General features: G+C 50.4%; 1 protein-coding gene across 1 annotated transcript; it reads right to left on the minus strand.

The window, feature by feature from the left end:
- Nucleotides 1–11,270: 11,270 nt before the first annotated feature.
- LOC141022760 (uncharacterized) lies at nucleotides 11,271–11,726 on the minus strand. Its single transcript, XM_073499014.1, has one exon. It carries the CDS (start codon nucleotides 11,724–11,726, stop codon nucleotides 11,271–11,273), a length of 456 nt encoding a protein of 151 aa, XP_073355115.1.
- Nucleotides 11,727–12,449: the final 723 nt, after the last annotated feature.

The raw sequence follows: 12,449 nt of genomic DNA on the forward strand, positions 1-12,449 counted from the left end.
ATTCTGCTCCATGATACCATGCCAAGTTTCATGAATTTCAGACGAGTTTTGTATTTACTAGAATTTAAAAACCAGGTATATCAACGTTTTGCCGGCAATCAACAGTGCCCTGGTGTTTGAAATTCATTCCCATTTCTTGCATGGGACCTAAGCATGCACCCAAGGCCCTCGAGCATGTGCATGTAGTTCAAATTTAAATTATGCACATAAAATGCCTAGAAAACCCAGTTAATGCATAAAAATGTCCAAACGTGCCCCAAAAAATTCCAAAACTTAACACACACTCCTGTTGTTTTATGTTGGCACTAGAATTTTTTTGAAAGCAACAAGAGGCAACGGATATCGTTTTGTCCCCAAAGGTGGCACCTTCCCTATCGAAACCACCAGGCTTGTTGTGAGAAGCTCTCGTTTGTGAGAAGCTTATACCCAAACCTTCCCCAAATGGGACAAAAAATTTACAACGACATGCTCATGCCGCTCCATGATACCATGCCAAGTTTCATGAATTTCAGATGAGTTTTGGATTTACTAGAATTTAAAAACCAGGTATATCAATGTTTTGCCGGCAATCAACAGTGCCCTAGTGTTTGAAATTCATTCTCATTTCTTGCATGGGACCTAAGCATGCATGCAAGGACACGGATTTGATTTTTCAACCAATTTATATGCACTGGAGCATGTGCACGTAGTTCAAATTTGAATTATACACACAAAATGCCTAGAAAACCCAGTTAATACATAAAAATGTCCAAACAAGCCCCGAAAAATTCCAAAACTTAACACAACACTCCTGTTGTTTTATGTTGACACTAGAAATTTTTTGAAAGCAATAAGAGGCAGCGGATATCGTCTTGTCCCCTGTTTGACACGAGAAAAATCTTATAAGCTCTCCGGGAGAAGGGAAGAGAAGCAGTGTGGATTTCTCTCATGCGCCGGGGAAAAGAATGCGGGCGTGCCAGTGTACCATAGTACACAATGAAAACAAAGAGACGGGAACAATATTTTATTAATCACAAGGATAACAAATACAATTCCCGATATGCGCTCCGTGGCCTGCTAGCGCGGCCTGTCTGACTATAACGATTGCGGTCTCTGGTTCCCAGGGCCTCGGAAGGCTCCCGGTTAATTACTCCCGCGGGTTGCTCCACGAGATACCTCCGATTAAGCCGTGTGGTCGTCTTCGTCGTCTTTGCTTCACGTTCTCCATGCATGATGATGATGGTGTGTGTGTGTGGTGTGGGCAGCGGCAAAGCCCGTGTCCTCATCGGTACACGTGCCGCTCAAAACATGGCTTTGTGCTAGCCATGTCCGCTTTCGCCGTCGCGCCTCGTCGGTCTTGACAGCGTTGATGCAGTTGGTGTTGGAGTAGCATGGATCCTGCTTGGCTCGGACTTCTTGACAATATAGCGGCTTCGTCGGGGTACGCAAGGGGTGGCCTCGCGGGAGTATTCTTTTATGGAGACCGGCGTCGGTGTAAAACCAACAGCCAGTCGCATTGGCAATGCCGGTGTGGTTGGCACTTTGTCTCGGCTGGACGCCGAGTTTACGGCGGTCCGCCAAGACAAAGGATGCCACCTCACATGGCCATAGAAAGGTGACATCTTAGAGGCCACATCGCCTTGGGTTGATGCTACACCGAGGGTGACCTGAACACCGGCGATGCCATGGGCCTGTACACCAAACGACCTGTTCGCCGTGATGGGTGCACCTCACTTGATTGGACGACGAGTCTACGGCGGTTCATTTTGTCAAGGATGCTGCCTGGAATGCCCGTGGGAGATGATGTTGTAGAGCTCATGTCGCCTTGGGTGGGTGCTACACCGAAAGAGGACCCGTACTCCAGGGACCTGTTCGCCATGGTGGGTGTGCCTTCATAGGTGGGACTGGTCTCGGGTTGCATCGTCGTGAGCACCGGTTCCGCCACATCATCTCCTCTGGGAAGAAAGACACCAGACCTGTGCACCGTGATAGGAACGCCATGGACCTGTGCACCGGAGAGACCTGTTCGTCATGATGGGTGCCTCGTCTCGGCTAAACGTCGTATTCAGTTGTTTGCCAAGACAAGTATCACACCGAGACCTGTACGCCATGGACCTGTTCGCCATGGTGGGTGTGCCTTCATAGGTAGACTGGTCCCGGGCTGCATCGTTGTGAGCACCGATTCCGCCACGTCATCTCCTCCGGGAAGCAAGACACCAGATCTGTGCACCGTGATCGGAACGCCATGGACCTGTGCACCGGAGAGACCTGTTCGTCATGGACTTGTCTCGAGCTACGTCGTTGCGAGCTCCGGCTCCGCCATGTCGTCTCCTCAGGGAAGCAAGGGGCGAGACCTGTTTGGGGCATCATGGACCTGTGCACCGGTGACCTGTTCGCCGAGGACCTGTGCGTCGGAACCTGTACACCGTGATTGGAACATCATGGACCTGTGCATCGGAGACATGTTCGCCATGACCTGTGCGTCGCGACTTGTTCGTCGGGGGAATGTAGGCCACCTTGGTAGAGCACCAGGGCTAGCGGTTGGGCTGCGTCGTTGGTGAGCTCCGGCTGCTCCTGGGTCATCTTCAACCAAGAACACGACACTTGAAGATGAAGAGCTTAATGTAGACAAACTCCTATGAAGTCTGCGTAGCGTCCTGGTCCAATGAAATCGTCTCCGGCGGTGACGGCGGGATCGGGTACGTACTCTCCGTGCATAGTGCATGCATGCTGGATGTGAGGGAGAAACAGAAGAAAGAAAAATTAGACAATCATCTCACCATAGGGGAAGGTGAGCTTCATGTTCATGTTGCTGCCGCTGGGGTTCCTTGAACTTGTACAAGCCGGATGGATGGATGCGTGAGGTGATGTTGCGGCCGCGTGGGTTCTGGGCGTGCGTGAGTTCTCCTTTCGCATGAGTTGTGTTCTTCTGAGTGCCAAAGTCCTTGGTATTTATAGGGAGGAGTCAAACCCTCTGGGTCGCACGTCGGCGCAAACCTTCCGATATTTGGGGTTTCCATCTTAAAACTTGTCTTTCTATGCCATCGTTCTTCTCGCCCTGCACAGCTGCAACACAAATCGTAACATACCTAGCTAGCTAGCTCCAGACTGAACGTGTGATTCTTCGGGAGATCAAAACATGCCATGTCCATGTATACCTGTTTAATAACACCAAAGGAAAATAACACGTAAAACCCATACATGTATCCAAACTAGCGTTTGTATTGGTTCAGTTATAGACAAAAAGGCAAGTTAACCAAGTATTGTACGGGTATACGTACACCGGCAAGCTTGCCGGCCGGCCGAGATACCCGAATACGTATATACGTATCAAGTCTAGGGAAAGCTAGCCACGTACATGCAAACCTTCTTTTTATTGAACAAGCATGCATAAGGTAAGTGCATATGATAATAAACCAAACCTCACGTATACTCTTTTTGGCCGATGAATACCGAGTCACCCTCGAACATCTTCACAGGGCAAGTTCGGCTTCCAATTTTTATACATGGAAGCTACATCTTCAACATACACCAAAGCTCCCGGTCGATGCAATTTCTTACGCATCTGACTAGGGCTCTTGCACGGATCTTGCCATGTAAACATCATATGAGCTCCTTTAAAGATGAGACCCTGGGCAGCGTCTCAAAGCACACAAATTCGCCCATTGTCGACGACACATCCTATTGGAAGAAAAACAAAAGGTACAGCTTCGTTACCTCTCCACAAGCCAATGCATTGCTTTACCTATGCACGTCTTGAATACATGCAAGCAAAACATGTGTTTCTTGGTCTCCTGCTAATTTGTATTTGTTGTCTTCCCCCGTGTCATCAGGATACCATGGGAAAGAGGTTTGGGTGGAGTCGAGATGCTGATGGCTCGACGAGTGGTACTAAGAAAAGCAAAGGTGACTCGACTCCTCCCCCACCGCCGAGTAGGTCGAAAGGTAGCTCTAGCGGTGTGGAGTATGCGCGCTTGACGCCTCCGTTGCCGAGTGCACCACGGTCTTCGCGACATCAACCTAGCCGCAACTCCAAAAATTCTGACAGGACGGTCCTCTCCCTTGACGCTGATGCTCTGCCACTAGGGACCCTGGAGGTAAAGAAAATAGTAATAATACCAGTAACAAATAAAACTTGTATGAATGTATTTCTTCCTTTAATCCCATGTATATCCTGTGTGCATGCAGGAAAAGCTCGAAGATGTGTTGCCGCACGTGCCTATGAGTCGTGGCGTGGAGCGACTCCTAAACGAGGTGATGGAAGGCATGGACCAAGATGATCTGGTCACCAAATCAGCACCTCCAGCTGGGTCTAGTTCGGCGGCGAAACACACATCACCATCAGCGAGTGATCCAGCTGCGAATTCTTCAACTGCGGCAGGGAACGATCTCATTGCCAAATCCACCTTCCCGGTGACAAAACCTGCTTCCCTAGCAACATCAACCGGGACCACTGAAGCAAACAAAAAAGGGTCACCAGAAGCTAACAAGAACAAAAACGATGCGGTGACTGTGAATAGGCCAAGATCGTCTGCTTTTGGTACGTGTATACTATCCCAGCCCTCTTGCATATTATTTCTATCTTTTTATATGCTTTCTTGACTCTCTTTCTTTTTTCAGATGTCACAAACAAGTCAACTAAATTAGAAGGCTTATACTCCCCTGAAGCAAAGGAGCTCCAGGCAATACTTGAGAGACACCAGAACATCCTTGCCAGAGAAAATACTCTACTGGAGAAGATCAAAGTCCCTCTAGCTAACAACATCTCGACGTCAAGCCTTGTCCTCCCGCCCGGAACAGCATCAAAGTATATCTCGATAGGACTCAAAGATATACAAGAGGCGTTAAGGGAGCAGCCGGTCAATGAGGAGCTAACCATAACTAGAATAGAGTCTGTGATAAGTATGTGGAAGATCTCGTATGCAAACAAGGTCCCGCCAGACCTTGAGATTCTGATTCGCCACCTTGAAGCAGTGGTGGCTCGTTTGGGCGGAAAGGGTGGTCTTGCCACCTCCCACACATCGGCACCCGCCCCGGCGCAAGTGTTGTCTCTGCTGGAGAAACTCGATGCAGCTCATGCGGGGATCACTCAAGGACTTCGCCGCCTCGAGAAGGAAGGGTCGCGCCTAGAGGGACGCCTTGCCGACCTTGCCTCCATTTGCAACAGACAAAAGAAGTTGGCTGAAGAACATCGGACACTTGCCAGCAAACATCAACAGCTTGCCGATGAGTACAAGGCCCTCTGCGAGAAGGAAACCGAGATGGCGACACTGGCTGAAAAGCGCACAGGCGTCCTAGCTGACATGATGAATTCTAGCTCCCGCCATCTTGAAGCTCACGAGGATGCCATCCGGACTTCTTCGAAGGTGGCCGAGTCGTATGAAAGACACCGTGCAGAGGCGTCTGCCTTCCTGGCCGCCGGGGGAACACTTCCGGAGATCGCTACAGTCCTCGCGTACAAAGCTCCCGAGTGAGGGAGCGGACTAGAGATCATGGTCTGCTCTGCAAAAGCTGCACTTAGTTCAAATAGATTTTTTATCTTAGTTAAATATAAATTGTCCTAGCTCGTCCAAAACAAAGATTGATTAGTCCCAGTGAATTTTTGTATGATCGATCAATAAAATGATGGCTTTTGTAATATATCTCTTTTGTTTACTTTTACTCGCCGGGTCCATCATCACGGCCGTCACGTATAACTGATGTATATATCTCCATTGTATATATTGCCACCTTTATGCATGCATGTATGTGCGTAGGCAGCCGGGCATATATGTGTACGTGCTACATTATCAAACTTGCCTCTGTATAGTCTGCATCATGATTTCATGCATGCATGTGCATATACAAGTACGTGCGTGCATGTGCCATGCAAAGGTATTTTGCCTTTGCATCAAAACTTCTCTTTGTACGTATAACCTGCATGAAAATTCATCAATAAAAAGAAATTATTATTTTATGCAATAGTGCACAAAAACCCCTCGAACAAATGCCCCCTCGTCGAGTTGAGCTTGAGTGCGAAGCAAATCGAGCTTGACTTGACGAATATTTCTCATGGATTGATTCGGTGCACCAACATGTGTGGAACCTGAAGAACCGAAGAAGGATCGACCCTCTATGTGACGCCGTGCAAGCGGTTCCAAAGATGATAGTGTAGTAACAATTTTTTTGACATGAGAAATAATAAAAATAACATTGGTTATTGCATTATTATCTCTCTACGCTTCAGGGAAAATAAACGTTGCGGGCGTGCCAGTGTACTAAGTACACAAATAAATATAGGGAAACATGCACTTTATTAATCTCTCGTTGGACAAACAATAATACAACATCCCTTTACATATGCGCTCCGTGGCCTACTAGTGCGGCCAGCCTGACTGTAGAGATTGCGGTCTCTTGGTTCCCGGGGCCTCGGAAGGCTCCCGGTTAATTACTCCCGCGGGCTACTCTGCGAGACACCTCCGATTAAGCCGTGTGGTCGTCTTCGCCTTGCGCTCTCCATGCATGATGATGGTGGTGTGTGGGCAGCGGTAGAGCCCGTGTCCTCGTCGGTACACGCGCCGTTCAAAACATGGCTTTGTGCTAGCCACATCCGCCCTCGCCGTCGCGCCTCGTCGGTCTTGGCGGCGATGATGTAGTTGAGGTTGAAGTTGCATGGGTCCTGCTCAGCTCGGACTTCTAGATGACCTAGCGGACTCGTCGGGGTATGCAATTGGTATGCCTCGCGGGAGTAAGTTGCTTAGGAGACTGGCGTCGGTGTAAAACCGTCGCACGCTAACATCGGCATGGCCGGTCTGGTTGGTGCCTCATCTCGGCTAGACGCCGAGTATTCGGCGGTCCGTCAAAACAAAGGGCACTGCCTCACAGGGCCGTAGAAAGGTGGTGTCTTGGAGACCGCGTCGCCTTGGTTCGTGCTACGCCAAACGGTGACCTGTATGCCGACGACACCATGGACATGTGCGCCAATGGCCTATCCGCTGAGATGGGTGCGCCTCACTTGATTGGACGCCAAGTCTATGGCAGTTCGCTTTATCAGGGGGCACCGCCTGGTGAACTTGTGGATATAGATGATCGTAGTGCTTGCGTCGCCTTGTATTAGCCAGACGTCGTCTTGATTGTTCTGCTAGGACAAGGGCGCCGGCTCACGGGGTCGATGAACGGTGGCGTCGTAGAGGTCGCGTCGCCTTGGCAGGTGCTACACCAAAGGGTGACATGTACGCCGGGGACGCCATGGACCTGTACATCGGAGAGACCTATTCGTCAAGGACCTGTCCGCCATGGTTGGTGCCTCGTCTCAGCTAAACGCCGTATTCAGTGGTTTGCCAAGACAAGTATCACACCAAGACCTGTATGCCAAGGACCTGTCCGCCATGGTGGGTGCACCTTCAAAGGTGGGACCGGTCTCGGGCTGCATCGTCATGAGCACCTGTTCCGTCACGTCGTCTCCTCCGAGAAGCAAGACATCCGCGCTGTGCACCGTGATCGGAACGCCATGGACCTGTGCATCGGAGAGACCTGTTCGCCATGGACTTGACTTGGGCTACATCGTCGCGCGCTCCTGTTCCGCGATGTCATCTCCTTCGGGAAGCAAGATACCCGACCTATGCACCGTGATCGGCACAACATGCACCTTTGCACCGGAGAGACCTATTCGCCTTGGACTTGACTCGGGCTACACCGTCGTGAGCTCCAATTTCGCCACGGCGTCTCCTCCGGAAAGTATGGTGCAAGACTTGTACGCCGGTGTCTCGTTTGCCATGAACCTGTTCACCGTGGACCTGTTCGTCGTAGTCCTTTGCGTCGGAGAGACCTGTTCGCCGACCACACATAGTCCACCTTGGTAGAGCACCGTAGCCGATCGCTGAGCAACCTGTAAGAGACAAGAATAGAAAGAGAGCGCCCAGCGGCCACAACCATCATGTGTCTGCTGCCCTTCGTCGTCAGCGTGTTGCGGCTGCCGCGTCACCGCTGTGCTTCCTCGCGCATGGTGCGAAGGTGTTGTTGCTGCACCTCTTGGCACGCGCGCCACCGCCATGAACATGTCTCGCCCTCGACACTGCCGCCACGGGCGCGTCTCGTCGTCGACGCCGCCGCCACGGACGCGTTTCCTCTGTGTGCGATTTCTGTTTCTGCGTGCGTGAGTTCCTCCTCCTTCTGGCCTTCGGGTTCTTCTCAACGCCGTTGCCATAGGTGTGTCGCCTTCTCTTCTCTGCGTACATGAGTCCAACGCCACCACCACGTACACGTCTCCTTCCTAATGAAACCTGGTAAGAGAAAGACAATGAAAAAAGGCCATGCTACTATTGCACGTGCGCATGCTTGTTGTTGCTTGTGCATGCACTGCTGCTGACTTCCTCGGTGACGTACTTGAGTGCACCGCCATCATCTTCTTGGTGTGATCATCTCCATGACGCAGTCCACTCCTTCCCCAGAGGTGCGTGAGTTTCTTCAATCCGGCGCGTCGTGGCCGCCGCCGCGTCCCTTCTCTCCTCTGTTCGCTGCCGCGACGGGCGTGTCTTCACTTCGTGCCCTGCATGGGGTTCTTCCTTCCTCCCTGGTCGAGCACTTCTGCCTTTATTTATAGGCATGGAGAGATTAAGGTTGCCCAGCCGGAGCGCTGTACACGTCCGGGAGATTTACTTTCCTTTTTCTCTCGTGTCGTGCCGTGCAAGATGTTCGCTTGCCTATTGGGGGCATCCAAACCTTTACTTTCCAAATGCTCTATTGGATTCCATGCATAACCAGCCTCGTACAAGCTCAAAGGTATATTTTTTAGGATAGCTCGAAGGTATGTTACACCCGATGCTAGCATATGCATCAAAGACAAGCGCGCCCCAATCCATAACAAGCGCGGCGGGTACTGTTCGTGTATGTGCGCGGGCATGCCGGCCGATATACTTGTATTTGGACATGTATGTGTACACACTTGACGTACCTGCATGGATGTATTTATTTATCATACTGGGCTAATTTTAACTAGCCGGCCATTAGCCCATTAACGATCACTTTGGGCGAAGTGCAGCTCATAAGCCCACGCACATGCAATATAAGTGGGTACACATAGGCACATCCTGGTCCATGTGACCTGAACATTATTGGTACAAGTCACCATTTAGATAACTTTTTTTCAAAAATAATTATCCTCCCTCCTTACTTTCATATTAATTGTAGTGCAAAATCTATTACTTGTAGTGCAAAATCTCATCGAACAAATGCCCCCTCGTCAAGTTGAGCTTGAGTGCGAAGCAAATTGAGTTTGACTCAACGAATATTTATTTTGCTCTTGGCGCATGATTCATGTGCAGCCTGAAGCACCGTTTCAGAGTTGACATCTCCATAACGACGTGCGCGCCATTCAGAAGATAATTGATTAGTACCAATGTTTCTTAGTGTAGGTATTGTCCATCCACATGTGTGTTCTTTAGGGAGCTTCTTGGATCGTAGAACGGGCACGATGTCAATCAACGAAGCAACCCTATTTCATCTTCATTCCATGGTGAAATAACATGCCTTGTCCCGAAAACAAGAATACACAAAATTTACCAATCTCGTCGCGACCGCGCCTAGCTGCTGCAGTGCCAACCGACTTGATTGGAGGGTTTCACAGATTCACACTGGCCGCACTAGCGCGTTGCACTGCTCCCATGATCTCTTTGTGTTGATGTAGGCGAGGCATTGGTAGACCGTCGATAGCTCCCCTTCGTTGAGCGAACCGTCACACCATCGATGGTGTGACAATTCTGGTGGTGCGCCGGGACACCATCGGCCTTACGAATAATTGAGGGGTTGACGTTGCCCCCATGCTTCATTGTTGTTGGAGATGGGGTTGCGGGGACGAATCGGATCCAACTTCGAGAGCGCATGCGTTGCCTTCTGGCACCCATCGTGCGTGTCGGTGTAGACCATTGGTTGCCGGGCTGTCATCGGTGTTCAGGGACGCATGGGTATTGCTGCACCCAAACACCCAAGACATAGTTCGATGTAGTGGTTGTTGTCTGAATGTCGTCGACAATGACAGGGAGTGTCTCTCCATGGCTGCAAAAGATGTTCGAGGAGCACAACTAGGAACACCCAACGAAAACAGGCGAAAAAGAGATGGGGAAAAATGTTTGTGGGTTTTAAAATGTTGACTTTCCCGTTATACACCAGCTATAGGCGTGATATCCGAGAAGGTTACCGAAGGACTTGTCATTGGGAACCGTCAAAAGACCTTGACGATTGCAACTCAACAACTTAAATAAGCTTTGGTGTACGTGTATGAAGACGCCGTGTTTTGGGATGCTTCCGAGAGGCTATGGAAATTCATACTCTAGCCCATCATCATACTGAGGACCCCCATAGCTCAACATGCCCCCTGCACACGCTCCATGAACCCAGAGACTTGGGTGTGATAAGTTCAGGGTAAATGGTTTTGGGATAACTGCTTGGCGATTTTTCTTCATGCATATTGAGGGGTGGTGAACAACTACCTCCCGCCTTCCTTCCAGTGGGTTCCTTACTGCTTGGGACCGCTTGATTGCTTCTTGGACTGTTGGGATTTTCTTTCTTGAATTTGCTTCTTGGACTTTCGGAATTCATCTTGATTGCTCACGCGGATGATTGATTGGCCGCGGACTTCATGGACTTGTTTTGACATTCAGGTCGAACTTCTTGAGGACTCTTCTTTCGGGATTTCTTGGGGACCCACCTTGGGAACTTGGAAGGGAACTGTTCACCTCTGTGGACTAGGAAAAGCCCTCTAGCACATTATCTGGGGCTTCTGGTGGCACACCCCAGGGTTGCCATGTGACTACGCACCGAACCAACTTGTGTTGGGTCAGGCAGCACTCCATGATCTTTTCCTATGGTCTTCCCTGGAGTGCGAGCCTCTGTGAACACGAGGCACGCCGGGAAGCATGAAGAGCGTGGGGTCTCAATACTCAGAAGTGCCCAAGTAATCATCTCCGCTGCCTCCGGAAGCATACACCTGGTACGTGTCGTGCATTGTGGGTGTAGGAGCCGATCCACCTGCAAATCGACACATTGTGCTGCCCTCCAACAAGTCCTAGGGTAGCCGAAACTTCAATCAACAGCGTAGTGCGATAGGGGGAAGCCATTTTTTGTTGGACTTAGTCCATGAAAATTGGGGAAAACAAGATATATCCACGAAATGCTAAGGAGAATGCATCATGGATCCGAGAGCCCACAGAAAAAGTTTCCCCAATGAAAATCCAAAAGGCAACAAAAGAGGCAAAATTTTAAGAAAAATATTTCTTGAGGAACCTTCCATTGATTGGGGGCATAGGTCGGATTCCCTATGAATCGACGAGCTGGTATGCTCCCCCATCGTAGACTTTCTCAATGACGTATGGCCCTTCCCACTTTTTCTCGAACTTTCCCTTCGTCCTGTGCGTCACGACGATGGGCCGCCTGAGCACAAGGACCAACTCGCCTTTTCGCAAGATGCGTTGCTTGACGAGCTTGTCGTAAGCTCTCACCATATTCTGGCGGTAAAGCTCCAGGTTCTGTTGGGCATGAGGTCGCCCTTCTTCAAGGGTGTCGAGCTCCTGAAACCGCAGTTGTACCTCTTCATCGTGGGTGAATTCATCTTGGATAGTCACCGTCAAAGAGGGTAGCTGGACCTCCAGTGGTAGGACCGCCTCACTCCAGTAAACAAGAGAAAACGGAGTCGCCTGTGTCGGGGTACGGACTGTGACACGGTATGCCCATAAGGACTCAAAGAGATGGTCATGCCAGTCTCTCCGATTCATTGTCTCCGTCTTCTTGAGTATCTTGTTGGGTGTCTTGTTGAAGGCTTCGATTTCGTTGTTGGCTTGGTGTAGATGGTGGGGATGTAGTGATGAAGTAAAGGGAAGAGCGGTACTCCATCGCTCCGGCTTTGCTTAGCCATATCCCTCCGTCTTGTCGCTGTCCGATGATGAAGTGGGCGGCCTTCACCTCGTTGGTGCCTCGCCTGGTGATGGCTGCCTTGTCGGTGTCGGACAGGATGACTTGCCTTCACATCATCGGTGCCGGGCAATATATGGATTGCTTCATCGGAAAAAGACATGTCGATGGAGTACAGCTTCGCCTCGCTGGTGCTTGGGTGATGTCGTGGACGTGCGTCGTGTGGATGTTGGGGTAGATGTTGACGATGTTGCCGCCTCAACAAGCGGGAACGCAGGATTAGCATGAAACCATGCAAGTTGCCCTTGGACGCACTGCGTGTCAGCGAAAGTGTAGAGATTGAGCTCTGCCTCAGTGGCGGTGTAGAAGGCGCGCCCGCCTTGGTCGGGCTCTGTGTTGGTGTGGATGTCACCCGCCTTTAGACGAGCTCTATGTCGGCGACAGGGTAAACATTGTTCCCGCCTCAGGAAAGCTCCTTTTCCAATGGCGTAAATGGCGACCTACTCGGATGGTATCCATATTATCAATAGTATGGCTGGCGCTCCACCCCGGCGGCGGTGTAAATGACACCCCACCTGGCGTAAGCT

The sequence above is a fragment of the Aegilops tauschii genome, chromosome 5 (assembly GCF_002575655.3).
Source record: "Aegilops tauschii subsp. strangulata cultivar AL8/78 chromosome 5, Aet v6.0, whole genome shotgun sequence".
NCBI classification, from domain to species: Eukaryota; Viridiplantae; Streptophyta; class Magnoliopsida; order Poales; family Poaceae; genus Aegilops; species Aegilops tauschii.